At 46.8% G+C, this 22,856-nt stretch overlaps 1 protein-coding gene across 1 annotated transcript in view; it reads left to right on the top strand.

Annotated features, from left to right (window-relative positions):
• Window positions 1-22,856, top strand: part of RAD51B (RAD51 paralog B) — a 547,382-nt gene that overhangs the window by 374,910 nt on the left and 149,616 nt on the right. The window contains exon 8 of the mRNA XM_036267364.1: window positions 11,208-11,304. Coding sequence (XP_036123257.1) covers window positions 11,208-11,304 — 97 coding nt within the window. The remainder of the gene's footprint in view (window positions 1-11,207; window positions 11,305-22,856) is intronic.

Here is a 22,856-nt window from a genome sequence, read left to right on the forward strand (position 1 = left end):
AGGCAGAGGGAGCCAGTTACGTTTATTTATTTTATAATAAACAACAGCAGGATCCCCTCCTTCCCCTGGTCCTGAGCCTGCTGAGTCACTGCCCAGCCCCTTGGCCCTGTGATCTCTGGCTATGTCTATGGAATACAGCAAAACCCACAAGAAACCAGCCTGATAAATGACAGAGCATTTTGAGGGATTTTTGTTTGCGTTCCTGCACTCGCTCTCCTGGCAGGATGGGAACCTTTAATAGGACTTTTCCTAAATGATGCTGCATGTGCAATGCAGATTATTTTTCTCTGTTCTCCTCACAAATGACCATTTCATGAGCTTTCTTTTCATTTTTTTCTTCTTTTCTGCTTCTCAGTGCATTCCACAAAGAGCTTATTCCTCTGCTGGTTACTGATTGATGGTTCTACTCTGTGTGCCCTTTAATTTTGCAATAAACCAACAAGGAGTTGAGACCACAGACTTAAAGAGAATTGACTTATTTATTTGACTGGATTCACTGGAGCAGCAGGCAGATTTAGTCATTTCAGTGTGGTCCTGGGGAGGGCAGGACGAGTCCATGAGAAGGATCACTCTGTTGTAAATAACCAGACAGAAAAGAACATACTCGTCCTCCCTTTCCAAAGCAGCAGGGCATGCATCCTCAGGCAGGCCCGTCCCCGGTCCTGACGGAAGCAGCAGGCCCGTCCCCGGTCCTGACGGAAGCAGCGGCCCGTCCCCGGTCCTGACGGAAGCAGCGGGCCCGTCCCCGGTCCTGACGGAAGCAGGAAGTCTTCTGCAAGGCTTGCCCGCAGCTCCAGGGTTCTGAATTCAGGAGGACTTTAGATGTGTGGAAGTGGATAGCCACCACCCACAGGCCCTGCGTCCCTTTTTTCAAAGGGATCCTGATGTGCCTTGAAGGACTGAAGGAACCTTCCTAGTCCTTTCAGGCCTGGTCTCTTGGCTGGGTGACTGCAGAGGCCAAGGACAAACCTCTGCCCGACCACCTCGATCCCAGCTGTGTTTTCACCGGAAGGCCAGGGGCTCCATCGGGATGTAAGGGGCACTAAGACACTTCATGAGTTGACTACCAAATATACTAAGAATCAACTAACTTTTCTCTTATTTAGCACCACCATTGTACAGGGAGAAATCTGAAAATAATACAAACGTCAAGTAGGAAAACAAGAACAAACTTCTCAAACGGTAGATACTAAGTAAACTAAAGATAGCCCTTGTTTAAAAACATAAATATTATTATAATGTCTATTCCAGTATTACTCCCTACCCAGGGCCACTCTCTCTGAGTCTGAAGTGGAGCTGGGAAGACCAACGCCCACGTGGACTTGGTCCCCGCGATGACCTCCTAGTTCAGATCCCAACTGGTTGTGGCTCTGCCACATCGAACCAGCTAACTGCCCGTTCTCACTCTGCTCTTATGTGGCAACCTTTCTTGTGAAACTCTTGTCATCACATTTTAGCAGAAGTGAAAATATTAGCAGAGTGGTTAGTGGGGAAGACAGAAATAGAGTCCAGGAGTGTGTGTCCTTTCTCTCGCCGGACCTGCTGGAGCATGCTTCCTCCGTGGGCTGCAGACAGCGTTTCCAACTCCACCAAACAGCGTTCCGGAGGCCACTGGTTTCTCCTTGCCACTGATGGTTAAAGAGCTTGTGCCGTTGTCCTTTACATGAGACTGGCCTTAAACAACGCGAGGTTGCTCAGTCTGCTGTCAGCGAATGCCCTGCCCTGCAGAAAGTCACCACAGGTGTCCACGAGGAGTGTGTTCACGTTGGGGTCTTTTACGTGGCAGGACCGGCGACGGCCGGAGAGCCAGACGGGCTGGGTTTGAGTCTGGCCCTCCCACAGACTATCTGTTCGGTCTGAAAAAATTGCTCAGCTTCTCTGAACTTTAGTTCCCTCATCCTCAAAACTGGGATAACAATGTTTGCCTCACTGAGGTGTGAGGATGGATTGAGCTAATGTGTGTTAGTCACGGGGCTGGGGCCTTGAACTTCACAGCATCTCATACCACTTACACTAGAGGCAGAGAGAATAACGCATACGACACGATGAGAAAAACTTCTCAGACTGAATCACTTGGGACTGGTTCTAAAGTGGGAGTATTAGGAACTTAGAGGTCACTGGGCCTCGTGTTGTTCGGAGAGATTCCACGGAAGAGGTGGCACTTGAACGGGCCCCAGAAAGGTGGACATGTGAAGAAGAAGAAGCAGGACGGTTCACACTGGGCACTGGTGCAGGGTGAGAGCGAGCGACCGTGAGAAGTGCAGAGGTAATGGCAAGATCACAGCCTCGCCTTCCCCTGGGAAACCGGAAGTGGGGAGGAGAACTCCCTTCACTTAGGCGCCGGCTAGGGGGTAGGCACTGTCCGAAGTGCTTCACAGGCCGGCCATTCATCCTCAGCTCGGGTCCAGGTGTCACATAGCTGAGGAAGGCGAGGCGCAGAGGGCCTAAGGAACCCACCTGCGTTTACACCCTAGTGAGTGGTGGAGCTGAGGTGGACACCCAGGAGGTCTGACCCAGAGCCCCGCTCTGGACACACAACAGCTGCTTCCGCTGCTTCCCAGCGGCCCTCGCGGGTGCCGAGGGTCAGCAACGACCGTCCTGCGGACGTGCCTGGAAAGGGGAGAGCACCGAAGCTCTCACGGGCACTCACTCACACGCGCCCCGCCATGCCCTCTGGCAACTGTGAGGCCTCACCCAACCTCATGTTTCCTCTGGGACCGAGCTCCAGGCGGCTGTTCCCAAGCCACCAGAGTGGGCGTTTGTCATCTTGTTAGGGCTTGTGCCTCGCGTGTGATCTGTTCTTGGCTGGGACCTCCGCCTATGGACCTAGAGCACGTGATTGGGAGGCGGCTTGTTGGTGACCAGGATGGACTGTCTCCACTCTGGGGCACTGCCATGGAGCGAAGCCGGTCCCCGCTCACCATGTCAATATTTAGTCATTTTAGTGTATTTGTTCTGGACCTATTCTTGTGTCTCGCCTGTGTCGACTCTGTTTAATTGTAGGTTATTATTGTTTATCTGTTATTGTTTATTTGTCATTTATTTAAGTACGGACACTGATTCCATCCCACTCACCCCCAACATTCCCTTTTAAAGCAATAACACCTTACACAATATCCTTTCCTTGAGGATATCAAATAAATAGTTGTTGTTCAAAAGCGTTTCTGATGAGGCTGCTTCCTTGGAAATGTGTTGCTAGGCAGATATTTGACCTCCATTTGAACAGATAGTGAGTGGCCTTTGCTCCTGTTTTGTGCCACAGATTCACTCTGGAGTTAGATTGGATGCACATGCCCAGCTTTAGAGTTTGGAGAGCCAAGGTGGCACAGAGATGCAAGGAGGCAGACAGTGTTGGCTCGTCCTCCTTTGGAGACTTCTCGCAGGTGGGGTGAGACCAGAGGCACCTCTGGGCTTCAGCTTCTCCCTACTGGAAGCCACTGTGTGCGTGGCTGGAGCTGGAGAACAGCAGTGTTGGTGTCTATCAGTCTAGACTCCGCCAAGAACAGTGTTTTCAGACCCCTCCCGCCCCCCAGGGAGCAAGTGAGTCAACAGAACAGTGGTCTTGGTTTCAGATGAGTCTGAGGAGGGGAAATCAGTTAACAGCAGCCTTCTATGATGGACTGATCACAAAGCTGTGTCTTTCTAATCCTGCTTACAAATCAAAGGGAGGGGAATCCCCAGAGCCCAGGAGCGCACATGAATAGAAAGCACCATCAAGTAACAAAAACACCTAAAAGGTCATCAGAAACTCAGGGGGATGTTGGAAATTCACCTCCCCTGCCTGTCTGTGGGGCTCCGTGGGCAGCCAGGGAGTGGGCGAAGAGAGCCAAACAAACTCCCCGCAACAAGCGACTGGGCCATGGGAAATGGACAGTATGGCGACGGCTGGTCAGACGGTTTCTTCCACATCCGCGAACCTGAGTCACCCGACAGTTCTTGTTTTCCAAGCCCCGGCTGGCCAGAGACCTTGGCCCGTGCTAACTGTAGAGTGCACCATCTGAAGCTCCCGCGGGGCACCCTGGCAGTTCACCAGCGGTGCGTGCCATTTCCTGCAGCCCCACGATCACCAACAGGATGCTGAGGCTGGGCTGGAGGTGGAAACAGCACACCAGCCTGCAGCCGGCAGCCTCCTTACAACTGCCGCTCTGTCTGAGACCCGGAACCAACACGTGTTAACCTCAGGCCGGTGGAACTGCGTGCCGCCAGTGGGACCCGAGTTCTTCACGCCCACGGCGAGGGCGCCCGTGGCTTGCCAGGGTTTCCACTGCAGCCCCTTGCGTGCGCACCCCAGAAGAAGTAGGCCAAGGAGAAAGCCAGGGCCCTGCAGCTTTATCTTGTGTTTATTTTGGCCAAATGGCAGGCATAGTTCTACCTCGGTGTGTTTCCTCTGAACTCAGTGGTCTGGGCAATGGCTAAAATGAAGTGGAGGAGGTATTATTACCAATTTCTTTGTGACTGTGTTTGTGTTTGTGCAAGGCTGTGGAGAGTCTTTCCCTCCATCTATGTTGCCTGGTACTGGGATCAGTGTCTTCTTTAGGGACTTAGACCAGGCAGAGTGTTTCTCTAGCTCTGCCTGTGAATTTCAGTGAAATCTCCAAAAGAGATTTTTTTTGTCCTCTAGGTCCATAATAAGAGGTGTGAATTTTATGAAGATTTCTGTCTTGTTCCCTCCTACCCCCTACCCCCCCTTTCTTGGCAACAGCCAGTAAGTTCTGCGCAGGATGGATTTTTCAAGGTCAGAGGTGATGAGAGTCATTGAGAATGGATGATAATGACTGGTGTTAAGTATAACACCGATACTAATGCAAAATGAAATGTGTAACATTTTTCATAGCAGCCTGCTACATTTATAGTCTTAACACATGCACTTTCTTTACATTTTCTGTGGATTTAACAGTTTTAGGTACAGAGGGGTTAGGAGCATTTCCCAGAATTGCACAGCAGGTAAGTGACAGAGCCAGAAATAAAAGGCAGCTGCCCGAATCCCACAACAGTGTCTTTTTCAAGCCAAATTGAAGTTTGATCCTTTTACCACAAATCTTTCCAAAGGAAAATCCCCCACAGCCTTTCAGGTGTTCGCAGAAAACAATGGCCATGCAGACCTGCAGGATGGAAACAGCAGGCTGCAACTCGAAAACCTCATCAGGTCTTCATTCTCGAACCCACAGTTGATATTCTCTGGGCCGAAGCTAACGAAAAATTAGTTTTTTCCATAATGGAATGATTTCTAATTTTCCAGAGCATGGCAAAACTAAGCCAGTGAATAGTAAAACCAGATTTCTGATGCTCAAACTCCAAAATATTTAGTCTGACTTCTCCCAGCAAATATTGGATATCACTTTTTGAAGTTGAAAGCCATGGGAAGGGAGAGGAATGGAGAGTTGTCCGGGGAATTGTGGGGGTGGCTCTCTCAACTCACTTTAGAGGGGACATGCCCTTGTTCCTGCACTGCGCCCAGCACCCCCGCACGCTCTGTTTGTCCATTTTCCTCTGCTTCTCACCCTTCCCTGGTCCCCCACGTCCCTGCCCCCCAGCTCTTATCCCAGCAGGCGGGTTGGGGCAGGCACATCATGGTCGGAAAGCAAGAGGAGAGTGTGGTGAAAACCACTTTAGGGCCTTTCTCTCAGGCCTGGGTGATGAAAAGACTCAATGAACCTTAACAGTTTCTCACAGGAGACTTCCGGCCTTGGTCTCTTTCAAAGCAAGACATTCAGCAACCATTCACAGGGCAGGATTAAAACTCGGAATTTCTGACTTATCCCAGGCTTCTGCTTGGATAGAAAGGCTAGGTCACTGTCATATCTGTCGATTAGGATCATTTTAGATACCCAAAGTAACATTGTTAAAAAGTGTACTTTAAGCCAACAGACCATTTTTAAAGCAAAAAGAGAAAAAATGAATGATGCCTTCTGAGGTGATGAAGAGCAGAGCCCTGTCACTTGGAGGGCGCTAGGGCTAGTGGCAGGGGGCAGTTTGTGAGCAGTCAGCCCCTAGTCCCTGTCTATCCCTCAGAGGACGCTCCTCTGGCGGGCCAGGTCATGCAGCGGGCGGCCTGCTTCCCTGGGCATTGCAAGTATCAGGATAATCACTGCATCTAGCCCTACATGCCCAGTTAAAGTGATTTTGAAACTCTGATTCTCTTTGTTAGATCGTGGCAGATTTCTGGCAGGGAGTGGACGGGAGGCGGAAGCAGGTGTTTTTATGGGCAGAAAAATGTCCCTGAGATGCAGAGGTTGCCTCGTGATTCCTCTAGCCTAGCCTGCCCCCTAGACTTGGTGTTTGCCTGGAGTCCCATGGAGTGTTTTAGTGTCCAGGCCTCCCGTGGGCCTTGCAGGTGACGAGCCACACGCATCGGAGGGCACTGCAAAGCCCCAGGAAGACGGGCCGAGTTCGACTAGGATGACCTCAAATGCCTGACACTCTCGGAGAAGCTGAAGCTATTTCCCTTTTTGACTTAGGGTTCTTTATTAGTGTCGCAGTCCAGAAGGACTCTTGTCCCACGATTGCACTTGTTTCAATATAAGATTTTGATCATCTTTTAGTGTACCTTAGATCCCTTTGTTCATTACTTTTATAGATCAAGCTCTTGAGACCTGGACGTCAAGGCCTGGAGAGCTCACCCGCCCGTGGGTCTGGTTAAGAGTTCTTCCCCTCCTCTGCCCAGCGCGGCCTCAGGAGGGGGTGGGCAGGGAGGCCTGTGCATCCCTCTTCTAAAAATCTCTTATTAACTATTGCTCTCAGGTGATTTTAGTTCACTCTGTGGAAGGTGTGGGTTACAAAATTTACCTCTCACCTGTCCCCACAGCAAGCTAAATGAGGACATGTTCTTAAGTCCTTAAAGAAAAATCTTCCTTGTAAATAATTGAGTTGTTTTGCTTCCCATAAATATCTCCTCTGCTGAGCAAACGGCCAGATATCCCATTCCAACCTATTCTGTCCCTGGCTGACCACCAATCCCTCTTCTCTGCCACTTTCCAAAAGTCAACTAAAAGAAGCTTCCTCCATTAGAGGCTGTGCCTTTAGGCTGGAGGTCCCCACTCTGATTTCTCCAGGGCTGTCCCATTTTCTCTTCTGTCCACTGTTTTCCAGTACTCACAGTGGCTTGAATGTACTAAGTAGCTACTCATGGAGGCCCCGGCAAAGATACTCCCAAGTTCTTCACTGTAGGGTAGATCAGACTAGACACAGGTATGTCCCACAAGGCAGAACGTATTCTGGACCAGCAGCAGGTGCAATAGGTTGTGGCTATAGCCAGGTGTGGCCTGGTCACAGCACAGCTGAACAACGGTGGGTCCGCTGGAGACAGACAGTCCACATAGGCTCAGAGACCAGCAGAGTCGGGCCCAGTTGGTCAGTGGACTCCAGCTCACCAGTCCCCTGACCTTGGGATTGATGGTTCAGCTGACCAGCTTAGTCTGTTCCTACCCCCTTGTCTCCAGGTATTTGCTCTTAAGCTATCTTGGATACTTAGCAGAAATGAGTCATATTATCTTTTCTTTTTGTCTGTTTGTGTGTTGGTTGGTTTGTCATCCCTAGGACCCTCTGCCTTCTGACCAAAACGGCATTCATTCCCACCCATCTGCCTGACTAGGTCACTGGTCTTGAACTGGCTCCTGTCTCTTCATCTCTTTTCTCTAGTTTATAATACGAATATTAGTTATTTATGACTCTGTACCCTGAAGTTCTTTCTTCTTTAGAGAGCTCGTTGTTCCCATACACTGAGTATAGGTATTAAGCTCCAGTATACTTGTTACTTTACCACTTGCCAGGTTTGCCCCCCAGTAGGTGGATGGTTTTCTTCTTCCTGAAGAATAAACTAAGTTGGATACCCTCTCCTCCTGGCTTCTGATGGAATCATAACTATTTAAAAAAATATATTTCTTTCCTTTAGTCCAAGAGTCCACGCTGCCTTTGGATTTGTAGTAGACGGGTGTGTGTTGGGGTGGGGGTGGGAAGTGTTTTAAATAAACCACACTTTTAGAGAATTGGCAAAAATGACAGATGCAATTTAAATTAATTTTTTGTTGCTTTTGGAGCATATCAATAGCAAATATTTGTTCTTTGTCAGCAGTGGGCTGTATGCTGTTCAAAAGGGGTCAGGCATGGGTTTTCTATCTAAGCAAGCAAGGTACAAATCAGCAAAGAATAATTAGAGACAATGATGGGGCTGACCTTTGTTAAGTATTTATTTACCGCTGGCCAGGCACCATGCTAAGGACTTCATACGCATTATCCAGTTTCATCCTCAAAGCCCCGTGAGTTAAGTATTATCATGCCCAGAGAGGTTATGAAACTTGCCCAATGTCACACAGCTAGTAAGTGGTTCAGGATCTGAACTCAGGTCTGTCTGGCTCTAAAGCCCTTTTCCTAACCACTGTGCAAACTGCTCTTGCCCAGATTTGGTTCCAAGCAACAAAAGCTCCCACCTTTGCAATGGAAGCGAAGCATCAGGAAAGCCCCTCAGAACTCATGCTCAGAAGCCAGCCAGTGTCAGACTCTGCTCATAACTTGTGGTAGTATTTTATAAGTTATTTTAAGAATGTTGTTTTCAAGTGTCCAGACTCCTCAGAGGCCAACACATCTATAGGCTTCTGCCCACGTTCTGATTATTTGTCATCGATGCTCTTTGGAAATGTTTCCATTCTATTGTGTTGCTGTAAATCAGATTAAAAAAAAAAAAAATAGCAATTCAGTGAGATGGTGTGATTAGCAACCCCCTGGGTTTGGTTGCTATGTACACCTTCACTGATTTGTATTTCAGAGTCATAATAAAAAGGGAGAAAATTATTGACAAAACCACATAGGAGTTTGTTCTCTTGCCATTGGAGAGTGAAAATGTTTTCTTCTCCACCTATTCTTCCATTGGAAGTGGAACTGAGAGTGGTTGTTTTTGAGATACATCTGTACAGTAGTTTGGTTTCAGGCTCTGCAGGGTATCATTTTAGTAGTTAGGTACACTAAAACCATCACCTCAGTACCAATTTCAACGAAATAATAATACAAGTGAGAAAATGTGGTCTGGTATTTTAGTAAATGCCTTATCTTTTAACATACAAGTTTTAAAATAGGACAACGGTGCCTTTACATCTTTATTTTCCCCTATGTATATGATGACATGCTTTGCATGGAAGTTATTCAGTATTTTTTTAATCTTATCACTGTTAGTATGTCATTAGAGTTCTATTTATTATCACCAACCCATCTTTTAAAAGAATCCCCTGAAAAATAGAACTTACGTTTTTAGATGTCTCAGAAGGAACACTTTTTTTTTTTTTTTTTTTAAACTAGGACAGGCAGATACATCATTTTCTTCATTGGTAGATAAAGCACACGGTATTTTCAGAACAGTGTCAGTATCTTATCAGCCTTTATTTCAATGATCACTATCTTTTTCTTACTGAGATTTTTACACAAATTCTTTGCAATTATGTAAAACTTAGGACTAAGACTGGTAAAAATGAGTAAGTACGAAAGTATATACTGATGTAGAAAATTGTGATTTGGTATTTTATTATTATATCCAATTGTCTGAGGCACAGGGAATATATTAATGTCCTGACCTATACAGCGCCCTTCTGAGGAATAATGACAACAATGGCTTTTATTGGTTGAATATTCACTGTGTGCCAGACACTATGTTAACTACCTTACACTGATTCTCTCATGTAATTCTCAAAACAGTCCTATGTGATAGGTGTTATTTTGCCTATGCACAAACAAAGCTTCCAGTTTAAGTAACTTTTCCAATGTTCACAGTGTCAGAGTCAGAATCTGAACCCAGTTTTATTGAACTCCAAAGCCCATATTCTATATTATAAAGAGAGAAATGAACACAACTGCTAAATCATGCTCCTAAATACGTACAAGAGCAGACTGTTATTTGACCATGTCCAGCCATTTTAATTGAAGACATATCATAGGTGGTTCTTACCAGTAAATGAAAAGTAGCAACATAAAATAACACAAGCGGTAGGATTGCTCATACTCGGTGGAATGCTGCAATATCCGATCTTCGCTGGAGAGCAGCTGGAGACTTGTGCGCCTGGTTGACACACAAAGACCTCGGGAAGGTTGTCTTTGCTAACAGAGTACTTCATTTCTTCCCCTGACCTTGCCATCATGCTCCTGTCTCAGCCCTCAATTAAGCTGCCATTGGCACAGGATTTATAACGTGTCACTGGCCATTCAAGAGACAGCAACAGAGGTGTGGCTGAAAAGCCGGACAATAAAGAATGGAAATGATTTTCATTTCTGTTCAAATCAGGGTGATAACAAAACCATAGCTGACCCTGCGACAGAACAAGATAGTCCAACTAGGTGCACATTTTAGGTCCCAAATGCTCATGGTTTCTTTCTACCCATGGGGGGAACCGCCCAAACCCTGGGAAATGATCAGTATTAGTGATGTTGCAATTTTCCAGGAGAGTATTTGTATTTCATTCTTTCTGTAGGTTTGTAAACAATAGAGTACATTTTATAAGTGAGAATTTGTAAGGAAAATAATAGTTTTTTGACCGAACCAAATGTGAAAACATGGTGTGGCAGTAGACGATGTGAATTCGGTAATTTTAGAGTCTTTTGTAGGAATTTTAAGTATTATGAACTTTATTTTGCATAGATAGGATTGTAATAGTTTGTGTTTTAAATATTTAGTAAGACTCTGGAATTATTTTGTGGGACTATAATTCAAAAGAAGAGTGTTATTCCTTTATGGATAAATCTTACTTTAATTTCACAAATTTGGTCATAAAACTCTGACTTTTGATTTAACAAAGAAAGAAGGCACAGGCACCCAAATTTTAAGTTATTGCTTTTATTCAGCACTAGTAACTAGGGTGGTGGATATAATCTTAAAAGTGAAAGTTTAATAAAATGCGTGCGCATACATATTAATTTCCTGGTCAGCCTTCTGTTCAGCTAATACAGCCTCTCTCAGTCCCAGCTTCCTTGGCATTCAGGGCCAGTTGAGTAATGGTTTAAGCTCTGAAAGGAAGCCCGTTTCCTCCTTTTTCTGTGTTTTGAAGGACCTGTGGGCTTTGCCAGATATGCTGGCTACAGATAAAGTTGATGAAAGTCAGCGTGGGGGTTTTCCTACCTGTGTACTTATCAGTCTTCCCCTGAGCCACAGTCCGCCTTCTGATAGCTCTAATAATTAATGTGGTCTTCTCTCTTCTCCCTGTCCCCCACCTCTCCCTGTCTGTTCACAGGTTATCTTGACGAATCAAATTACAACCCATCTGAGCGGAGCCCTCGCTTCTCAGGCAGACCTGGTGTCTCCAGCTGATGATTTGTCCCTGTCTGAAGGTAAGGGATCCGTCCTAGAGGGGCTGAAACTTGACACGGACATGCAGCCCACCACCCTGCCTCCTGGAGAGCTGGAGACACAGCTAACAGGCCCCGGCCAGTGAACCCAGCCGGAGCCCCGCGAAGTGGGCTTGGCCACCTTTCCTAGCATCTGAACCCTTATGTTTGGAAAGTCTCTTGCTCTGTCACTATAAGTGAGCTTCCTTTTCCACTCGAGTGAGTCACCTTAACAGGCACCCATCACCTCCGCCTTGAGGCTTGTTGCTCCTCTGTAGGCTGCTTTGGGTCCTTAGTAGGAGGGCTGGTGAACTTTTAACTGACTCTGTTTTCGAGACTGATGCTCAGAGGTTGGCTTTACCAGTGGCCCCGCAGCAGTTCAGCCTTTTTTGTGCTGGGTACTTTAGACTGGGGAAGGGTGCAGCAGTGCGATGTGCTGGTGATGTGGCGTCCCCTATCAGCTTCACAGAAAGATGAAGAAAAATGCACTGCACCGGCGATTCTGCAAAGTGTGCTCTACCATCCCATGCCTGCAAAGGTCAGGCTGGCTCTGGTTTACGTAGACTGGGGAATTACACCACCGAGCCAGTGGGTGGTTTCTAGTGTTACTGAAAGTTCTTACGTGACATTTCTGAACTCTGCTGGTTGTAACCTCTCAGGACAGAACGCTGTGGGCCTGTGTGTGTGCATAGCTGTTCCAGGCCCCTCTGCACTCTCCTTTATCTGAGAATTATTCATAATGGAAGATATGGAACTTCCAGGCCTCACAAGGCTCCTGAGTGCCCAGGTGGTCTTCCATGGATCGACCTCAGTTTATGGTCCCCCAAAATGCAAGGACTACACCCCTGCTTCTCAGTGGTAGTTTTTGGAGTGAAAACAAATTGCTTATTTAAAGCATAGTAAAATGGCCCTGGCCGGTTTGGCTCAGCGGTTGGAGCGTTGGCCTGCGGTCCCTAGAGACCCGGGTTCGGTTCCTGCTAAGGGCGCGTACCTCGGTTGCAGTTTGTCCCCGGCCCTGGTTGGTCGTGCGGGTGGCAGCCACTCGATGTGTCCCTTTCACGTCGTGTTTCTCTCTCTCTCTCTCTCTCTCTCTCTCTCTCTCTCTTCCTCTCTCTCCCTCCCACTCTATCTGAACAAAAAATAAAAAAATGTCCTCGGGTGAGGATTAAAAAAATAAATAAATAAAGCAGTAGTAAAATGTACTGTGTACCCTGTTTCTGCCTTCAGTGATGCACTATCACGCCCCCATCTTGGACATAGACACCTGAATCATTTCATCTCTCATGCCTTTTGTTCCTTCAAGGCTATATAGGGTCTTTCTTTTCAAATATCTATCCCCAGTCCGTCCCCCCCCCCCCCATTTTTTGTTATTTGTGTTGTGATCAGCTGACTCATTAACCCACAGTTGGATTGTTTTAATAAAATTCCAAAATATCTCTCAACTCCAGACTCTGCAGTTTCCACTCTGCTGCTACCAAGTGGCACTTACCTGCTCGGGCTTTCCTTCCCTGTGTCGCTCTCTTCGGGGAAGCCTTGTCGGAGAGCGGGCTACAGTCAGTAAGCTGATCGAAAAATGTTAAGGACTTTGTGACTTGTCAGCTGGAAATCAGCCAGGGTGGAAGTATTTACACCCTGGAAATTAGCAAATGCTAAAAATTAGGTTATTTTTCTTTTCTTTTGCATGGATCTGTTTCCAAAACACCACTAGATAAAGTCAGTACTTCTTTTTTAAAGGCCATCTTTTTTTATTTATAAATTTATTTATTTATTTTATTTTTGTTACAGATGTTTCTCCTTTTTTACCCCATTGACACCCTCCTCCCCATCCCCCCCCCCCCCCCGGTCCGGCTTTGTTGTCCATGTCCATTGGTTATGTGTACATGCATATAAGTTCTGTGATTTATCTCTTCCCTTCCCCCCACCCCCTCTTCTGAGGGTTGTCAGTCTGTACCCTACTTCCACGTCTCTGGGTCTATCCTATTCCTCAGACTGTTATGATCATTATATTCCACAAATAAGTGAGATCACATGGTATTTGTCTTTTTCTGCTTGGCTTGTTTCACTTAGGATAATACTTTCCAGGTCCCTCCATGTCGTCTCAAAGGATAAGAGATCTTTCTTTCTTACAGCTGCATAGTACTCCATTGTGTACATGTACCACAGCTTTTTATCCATTTGTCTACTGATGGACACTTGGGCTGTTTCCAGATCTTAGCTATTGTAAATAGTGCTGCTATGAACATGGGGGTACATATATTCTTTCTGATTGGTGTTTCAGGCTTCTTAGGGTATATTCCTAGAAGTGGGATCACTGGGTCAAATGGCAGTTCAATTTTTAATTTTTTGAGGTAACACCATATTGTTTTCCATAGAGGCTGCAGCAGTCTGCATTCCCACCAGCAGTGTACTAGAGTCTCCTTTTCTCCACACCCTCGCCAACACTTGTTTGATGATTTTTTGATGGTGGTCATTTTGACAGGTGTGAGGTGATACCTCATTGTTGCTTTAATTTGCATCTCTCTGATGATTAGTGATGTTGAACATTTCTTTATATGTCTCTTGGCCATTTGTATGTCCTGTTTGGAGAGGTGTCTATTTAGTTCCTCTGCCCATTCTTTAATTGGGTTCTTTGTCTTCCTTTTGTTGAGTTGTATAAAGTCAGTACTTCTTAACACTTCGCAGTGTGGTCTCTCCTTCCTGTTCAGACTGTGTTCTTGCCATTCCCTTGGCTGAAGCTGCTAGGCTGAGTGTGCGGGCCCTGGGCCTCTGCAGGGAGCACTCACCTAGTCTTGAATAGTGTTGCCCTTTTCACTTATACCTCTTCTTTTCTTTTTTTTATCCTCACCTGAGGACATTGTTCGATATTTTGTTCAGATAGAGTGGGAGGAGGAGAGAGAGAGAGAGAGAGAGAGAAACATCGATGTGAAGGGACACATCGAGTGGCTGCCACCTACACAACCCAACCAGGGCCGGGGACAAACTGCAACCGAGGTACAGAACCCGGGTCTCTCCAGACCGCAGGCCAATGCTCCAACCGCTGAGCCAAACCGACCAGGGCCTACCTCTTCTTTTCTTCCCAGAGCCTGCCACTCCTTCAAGGTTTACTTAAAGACCACAAAACTTCCTTGCCTATTCCAGGGCGCATGGGTCTCACTCTCTGTTCCTCCTCTGTGGCCCCTCTACCTGCTTCACTATGTAAAGAAGAGGTCTAGAAAAGTACCTTTACATGGGTTCCCAACTACATTGGCAGGTATTTTAAGGGCATAGACTCTCTCGTATTCTTTTTGTGTCTATGTTGTGCATGAGTGACTAGCAAAGTTCTAGGCACATACAGACAAAAAATAAACGCTAAATGAACACCGTAGTTAATACTTTGTAAGAACAGTAACCGCAAGAATCACATAAGGCACCTATAAGCATCATTAAAAATTGTTATACTGCCCTGGCCAGTTTGGCTCAGCGGTTAGAGCGTCGGCCTGTGGTCCGGAGAGACCCAGGTTCGGTTCCCGCTAAGGGCACGTACTTCGGTTGCAGTTTGTCCCTGGCCCTGGTTGGTCGTGCGGGTGGCAGCCACTCGATGTGTCCCTTCACGTCGATGTTTCTCTCTCTCTCTCTCCTTCCTCTCTCTCCCTTCCACTCTATCTGTACAAAAAATGGAAAAATATCCTCGGGTGAGGATAAAAAAAAAATTAAAAAAAAATTGTTATACTTATTTTAAACATCACACGCACGCGCGCCCACATTTATTAAACTCTGAGGAGAAAAAAGTATCTTGTTTCTTTATAGGAAAACCAATAAATAAGACTACTTTTCTTTGTCTTGGCTTTCTGGTTTATCTTAAGCAAAGAAGAGGAGAGAAACAGATAACAAAGGAAATTGCTTTGTGGCTCCAGTGTAACTTCTTCAAGAAAACGGTAACATTGTGTTCGTGGCAAAGAAAGGGTTACCGGTTCATTCTTAGACAACTTTTTCTTATTATGAAATCCAAGGGAGAATGGAAACACTTGATTTTTTCATCTTTCCTTGCATAGCTGAGCAAGTGAAGAGGCTATAGAAATATTTTTCCTGAAGTCTATAATGAAGTTCCTTACCAGTGAATTCAAATGGACACGTTTCTTAGAATATGTATACCTATTCAAATATATTACAACATTTGTTAACGTCACTGTGATTAATGGGTATACATTGCATTCATGGTATTAGCTTTGCCGTTGTTTTATTAGCTCTGTGATCTTGAGCAGGTTGTTGAATCACTTTGGCCTCTGTTTTCTTTCTGTTAAGTGACAGGTTGGATGAATATAAGATTGCTGAAGTCTTTTCTAGAAGAAAAGATCAGAATGTGGGCCTGAGATCAGGAGCATTCAGGAGGTGATGGGGTTTTAAAATTCTGACTTTTCAGGGTGGGAAGAATGATCTTCAGAAATCTTAGCATTGGTACCTCTGGCATACCTGTAATCATCTCTTCTCCCATCTCGCTGTCTATAAACACTCCTGGTCTTGTCTGCTCTTCTCTTGCTGTCTGTGTTTCTTCTACACAGACACATGCACAGGAAGTGTGTGCAAACCAGTGTGCACGAGAAGCACGCCCTGATGAGTGAGCTCAAGGCCCACCCTGCCCTGTGATTGATTTCAGCTGCAGCGCAAAGGGCAGTGCCAAACAGCACTCTCTTGAAAACAGTGTGGGTGAGAACAAGTGACCACAGAGTAGCCAGCGAAGCAGTGATCCAAGTTGACCCGAGAGAAGTACTCAGCAGGGGCTGATTCGGGGAGATGAAGTCCCTTCTGCTCTGATACAGAGCAGGGAATATAAGTGACCTGGCTCAACTGAGAGATCTCTTCCACCACAGCGGACCCTGCACTATTAATATCTGCCAGCTGCAGGCCCAGAGCATCCCCTGCAGAGATCAAAAGAACCCCTATCTTAGCTGGAACAAGGTCATCTGCACAGGCTGTAAAAGCGAGCCCTGGCTGGCTCGGGCACCCCTGTAGGGGAGGAGAAGTCAGGAGATGGGAGGTGTTCTCTCACGCTCCTTTAATCTCGGCTGACCAGCTGTTGCCCTCCCAGTGTTTGTAAAGTTGAAAGTTCTTTGCTTTTGTGTTGCTTGTGGTTTTTTTTCCTTATTAAAATTGTGACTAGGTTGTTGCTTAGATTATGTAGACCCATGTTCACTGCTTGGGTCCACCATTTCATTCCCTTCATTGAGGTTTTATTCCACGTTTGAAGTAGCCAGTTCCCAGGTGGGAGAGCCCAAGAGGGAGAAGTGGACCCCGAAGGCCAAGGACTTTTCCTGACATTGCTCCTGCCCCCTAGCTTTGTGCCTGGAGAAGGAATGAGAGGACACATGGAATTTTCCCTGTTTGGTTAAAGTAACTCCTCATACATGCAGTGTGCTTGTCCATTTCTAGTCTACCGTTTTCACAGGTGTTATTTCATCTGTGGGAGAATAGAACTTGCATGACTTAAGCAAACTGACCAAAGTGATATTGTGAACCAAAGGGCAGAAATCAGCATTTTTGTTCTTGTCATCTGCACTGTTCCCGAGCAGGCACTGCGCTTCCAAGTGTTTTCTTCTTCAGTGTTTTGTTTTGATGACAGAAACTCAGGCATCTGGGTTGTCGCAGAGTTCAGTGCCTCGTTACTGACTAGGTTATTGTGACCATTCTGTGGCCAAGGACATGTTTCTTAGATGCGCTTGCCAGTTCTTCCTGGTGGTGGTCAGAGACACGGAGGGTGATTGGATCTTGGTCATAGGGAACATCCCTTTTGCCCTTAGTGATCAGGAAAGAAAGGATCTAGCAGACCAGCTGGCCTACGCCACCATATCTTCTTCTGAAATTCCCTGAGATTTGAGCAGAAGGACTAGCTGAACCCCAGTTCAACCAAGCGCGGTGGGTAGGTGAGACAGACGCACGGTGACAGCAGGCCTCGTGGAAGACTGAAGCTCTGCGCACCCTAGACCGTCAGCTTGTTTTCCTCTGATGATGTAATGGGATAGCAGTTACTTACGCGTGGCGACAGAGCCCATTTCAGCAGCCCCAGAGGCTTCACGGACAGGAAGACATCGTCAGGCTGCCGTCCTGACAGTCCCAGCGTCTGGCATGTTAGTACTCTTCTACCTGCAGTAATAGTTTTTGATAGATAATAGCACTTAAAAACTAAAGATGAGCCCTGGCCGGTTTGGCTCAGCGGTTGGAGCATCGGCCTGCGGTACAGAGAGACCGGGTTCGGTTCCCGCTAAGGGCATGTACCTCGGTTGCAGTTTGTCCCCGGCCCTGGTTGGTCGTGCGGGTGGCAGCCACTCGATGTGTCCCCTTCACATCGATGTTTCTCTCTCTCTCTCTCTTCCTCTCTCTCCCTCCTGCTCTATCTGAACAAAAAATGGAAAAATGTCCTCGGGTGAGGATAAAAAAAACAAAAAACAAAAAAAAAAACCTAAAAATGAAAAGTACATGGATGGGTCAAGGAAAGAACACAAGAGAAAAAGCAGTACTTACCAGAACCAAGAGTGGTTCCTAGTTTTTGTATTAGAAGCCTTTTTTTTTTTTTTTCGGTTAAATTGACGGCTGATTTCATGTGCAAGAGAAAGTATTTGAGGATTCATACTCCCTAAGAAACCATCCCTGCAAAAAGCTGGAGTCCATTTGAAAGATTATATGTAAGTGCGTGGCTTGTGTCTCTTCTAAAATAAATTCACCAAGTAGGAACAGCTCGGAATGGTCGGGGCGAATCAGGGACTCATGGTTGTGAAAGAAGCAGACTTCAAAGCGTGGTATGAATTTTCAAGTTTTATTTCCACTCTTGCTTTCCAGCTGGATCTGCTCTGGATTTACTGCAGGATGTTTGAAAATGTGGCTCCCTGCTAATCTCAGACAGTTGCTATGATCAATGGTTTCTTTCATTTCCGATAAAAAACACTGGTGTTTCTGCTTAAATTGTGTGTACTTTCAGCTTTATTATTATAGCCGTAATTTATTGTCCAGCATTACCCAAATTTGTAATCCATTAACCACAAACTTTGGGGTGGGTTGGTCAAGTTAGCAAAACTCTCTCCACACGTTAGCTCCAAGGCCCTCCACAGCCCAGCCCCAAACCAGACGCTCACTGGTGTGGGCAGGCCATGAACACATGGGCACGGGTGGAGCAGCTTCCAGAACTCCCCCTCTCAGGGGTACGGTGCAGGGTGGCTATACTTAGAGCTTTGAAAACAGTGTCACCATGTGACTGCGAGGTTAATATTAACAACTGTGATCAGCACTGTTAACATGAGCATTTCCATAGCATTTTAAAAATGTCTTAAAATGATGAATCACTTAATCCACTTCACGCCACCGAAGCATGAAGGGAGTTGCTCACAGGCCACACAGTGAGCGAGAGATGGCGGCGCTGGGAGCAGAAGTCAGGGCCCCTCCCAGAACCCCGGGGGTGGACACTGCTGCCTCTTAGGAGTGACTTTGGATTAAAATGTCTGAGTGTCCCGGTGACCTTTTCATTTTTTATTTCAAAGCCACAGACATATATCAACACACAGCTTACTTCCAGCCACTGTTCAGGTGCCATGAAAGGCCTAATTTATAGAAAACGAGTAAAAGCACCGGAAAGCTGTGGTGTTTAGCAAAAGAAAGCCTAAGTATTATGTGAGCTGGAGCGGGGTGGGGTGACTAGAGTTGAGAGGGATCGGGCACCGCCTGCAAATGTCTGCAACTCTCAGGAGGGAGAGGAGCCGAGGATGTGCAGCAGGGAGGCCAAGGGCAATGGCCAGCGGCAGAGGGTCAGATGGGAAAGGGCACGCTGAAGCCACCCACCAGGAAGCGCTTCCTGGACAGGGCTGGTGTTTGCTAGTGACGTTTGCCAAAGAGAGGCATGTTGGAAGAAGCACTTTGAATCATGATCAAATGAGATGGGGACCAGAGAGTATTCTGTGAGAAGCAGTCTTTGAGATGGTTTGTGGGAGGGCTGGGCTAGATGTTCTGAAAGTAGTTTTTCCCCTTACCCTCAGACCTCTTGTTTTTAAAAAAATTTTTTTTTCCTCTATTGATTTGAGAGAGAGAGAAAGGGAGAGGGAGAGATAGAAACATTGATGAGAAAGAACATTGATTGGCCGCCTCCTGCATGCCCCCCACTGGGGATCGGGCCCACAACCTGGGCATGTGCCCTGACCGGGAATCGAACCGGCGACTTCTTGGTGCATAGGTCAATGCTCAACCACTGAGCCACAGCTGCTGGGCCCTCAGACCTCTTTACTCTTTAAAATTTACTGATTAATTTCCCAGCTCTGCACACGTTCATGTTAATATCTCAGTGTCATGAAGACAGAAGAGATGAGAACAACAAAGCCAATTTTGTTCATTGCTTCAACTGCAGAGACGACAGGGACAAAAGCCCAGAGGCTGGGATGCCAAGAGGTGATGTGATCCTGGAGGGCTTCAAGTTGGAAGGATTCTCTGAGACGAGATTCTTTTTTTTTTTTTTTTTTATCCTCACCCAAGGACATTTTTCCTTTTTTTTTCAGATAGAGTAGGAGGGAGAGAGAGGAAGAGAGAGAGAGAAAGAGAGAAACATCAACGTGAAAGGGACACATCGACTGGCTGCCACCCACACGACCCCAACCAGGGCCAGGGACAAACTGCAACCGAGGTACGTGCCCTTAGCGGGAACCAAACCTGGGTCTCTCTGGACCACAGGCCAATGCTAACCACTGAGCAAAACTGGCCAGGGCTGAGACGAGATTCTTGTTTGCCATCATCTATGCCAAATACGAGAGGCCTCTAGGTCAGGGATCATAAAGAAAGGAAGAATGGCTGGTGTCTGGGAGCGACGTCCAGAGTAACTGAGTTTGTGTTGTAGTGTGGCATGCGTGTTTGATGTTTACTAGGATTGGGCGAGGATTGCAGCCAGTCCTACCAAGGTGGTCTGGTCCAGGGCTTGTCAAACTGAGCTCTGACTTAGCTTTGGATCTCCCATGGCTTTGCTTTTCATTTTTCTGATAAGCCACTCAATAAATACTAGTTGGATTAAACTGTATTTTATTCCGTCAAACCGACATTTCCTCTGCATCCGCCGCAGTCCTGCATATATTAGCATAGTTAATATGCTAATATATTAGCATATATTTTTGGCTGGATGAAGAGACCTTCAGGTGCCTTTCAGCCTGATGATTTCATGAGTTGTGGAATCCCTACCATATGCACTATGTTAATGTTACAGGAAATCCAGAAATGGACACAATGTGGTCCCTGCCTTCAAGATAGTTACAGTGTATTTGAGAATGATTCTAAAGGAGAACCACATCAGGGGGAATGTGTACCAGGCTTTCCGACAGTCTGGCAGGCACCCCGGGCTCCAGATTTAGAAAGAGGGGCTCTTTTGGCAGAGACGAGTCTGAAGGGTCCAGGAAGGAAGATATGAGATAGGCCATGAGGGATGGACTGGATTTCAATGGGCAGAGAAGAGTAAAGTTCGGGGAATGCTGTGCACAAAGGCATAAAGTTTGCAGTGGCCCATGTCTGCCCTTATCTCCTGACCTTCTCCCCCTCAAACCTGTGCTAGCCACACACCCACCCTCTTGCTCAGACTCACCAAGTGTTTCTGCCTCCGGGCCGTTGCATGTTGCTGTTTCCGCCGACGGAGCACTAGTCCCAATCTCCTCGGCCTGCTCCCTTACCGCCGGTCTTTCCCGGCTGTCCTCTTCTCAGATGGAACCCCTGCCCCATCCCATCCTTCCCTAGCTCCTAACCCAGCATTGGTTTTTTTTATTGCCCTTGGCACTACCTGAACTGTATTCTAAATGTCTTCATGGGTTTATGGTCTGCCTCGTTGGCTTTCCTATGATCTCCGAAAGGGCAGAGACTTAGTCTGGATCACTTACATAGCCCCTAGTTCCTGGAGGGCGCTCAATAAATATGGGTCTGTGTTGCAGGGCCTGTTGGGAAGGGGGCAACTGTAAACGTAGGGAGGGCGTGTGCAGTCAGTCTAGAAGTACGCTGGGGCAGACTTTTGAGTACCAGACTGAACTTGGATTTTATGCTAAAGTGACTATCACTGTGTACAGTCATCTGGATGACATGTGCAGGGTGGCTTAGCGATGGGGAGATAAGGTAAGGAGACAATGAAGTCATCAGATTTTTAGGGAAATGGGGCACCCATTCCGAACCAGGAACTATACTTATTACTGAGGATACAGAGATGACATTGTAGGTAGATCTATAATTACCAAAGGCATGATGGCAAAACCATAGTCATTGGAAGCAGTTCCTACACTTCCTTATGACTGGGAGTGCATGGGGCCATGCAGGAGGGTGGCAGAGGGTTAGCCTAGGGGAGCAGGCCATGTGGAGCATGGACGTCTGACAGGCCATGCTAGGAGTTTATGCTTTTTCTCTGAAGTCCTCATGAGAAGAGGATGAGGATAATCCATTGCAGCACGTCATTTCCTTGATCAGCGTGATGGATGAGGCTCATTCGACTGGCGAGGAATACTTCTCTGTCCTCCCTTATGGTTCCATGTGCGGCCCTTCCAAAGCCACGTGCCAATCAAAGCAGACGGATGCCTCCCCAGAGAGTGGGGCTGTTCTTCAGTCAAGGACACGAGAGACTGTGTTTCCCCACCACAACCTTTATTCTGGGGGTTCTCAAACTTGGCGTGCAGCCGGCTCGCCTGCAGGGTTAGCGATGCATGCATTGCTGGACGTCCACTCCCGAGCACCAGTGGTCTGGGAGGGGGCAGAGAATCTGCATTTCTGACAAGTTCTTAGGAGTTGTTGATACTGCTGGTCTAAGGACCACACTGGAGAGCTGCTGCTTTATTCGTTGAGTTTCTTATCTGTGTCAGGCTCCAGGAAGACCAGGATGAATGTGTCTCCCCTGGAGACCTCAAGGAGACAATAGTCTAAGAGAGGAGATAGGTGTGCAGAAGGGGTGCCGCCAGGACCCTTGGTGGCCATACCCCTTCACTGGGTCACCAGTGGTTTTCCGCAGGCTTTGGGACAGCAGTTACTAGACTGTCAGAGCTCTCTGGATAGTAAGAAACAAAAGGCACTCAAGTTTATTTTTTTAAAGTTAATCTATTAATAACAGCAGCTGTCCTGGCCAGTTTTGCTCAATGGTTAGAGCACTGGCCTACGGACCAAAGGGTCTGGGTTTGATGTTCTGTCCAGGACATGTAGGTCAAGGGCACGTACCTGGCTTGCCGGTTTGATCCCCAGCCCCGGTCGAGGTCGTTTAGGAGGCAACCAGTCAATGTGTCTCTCTTACATTGATGTTTCTCTCTCTCTCTCTCTTCCTCCCTCTTCCTCCCTTCCACTCTATCTAAAAATCAATAGAAAAATGCCCTTGGGTGAGGATTAACAAAAAAATAACAGTAGCTAACATTTATGGACCATGTGTGGTGTGCCTGGTGTTATATATCTGTCACTGAATTTAATCCTCCCAACAACACTGTCAGGGACATGCCCCTCATCATCTCATTTTGTAGTTGAAGAAGGAACTGAGGCTTAGACAGCAGCACAGTCGCTGGCAGAGCCAGGACCCCACCCAGGGAGTGTGGCTCCAAAACTTA

The sequence above is a fragment of the Molossus molossus genome, unplaced genomic scaffold, assembly GCF_014108415.1.
Source record: "Molossus molossus isolate mMolMol1 unplaced genomic scaffold, mMolMol1.p scaffold_m16_p_1, whole genome shotgun sequence".
Taxonomy (NCBI): domain Eukaryota; kingdom Metazoa; phylum Chordata; class Mammalia; order Chiroptera; family Molossidae; genus Molossus; species Molossus molossus.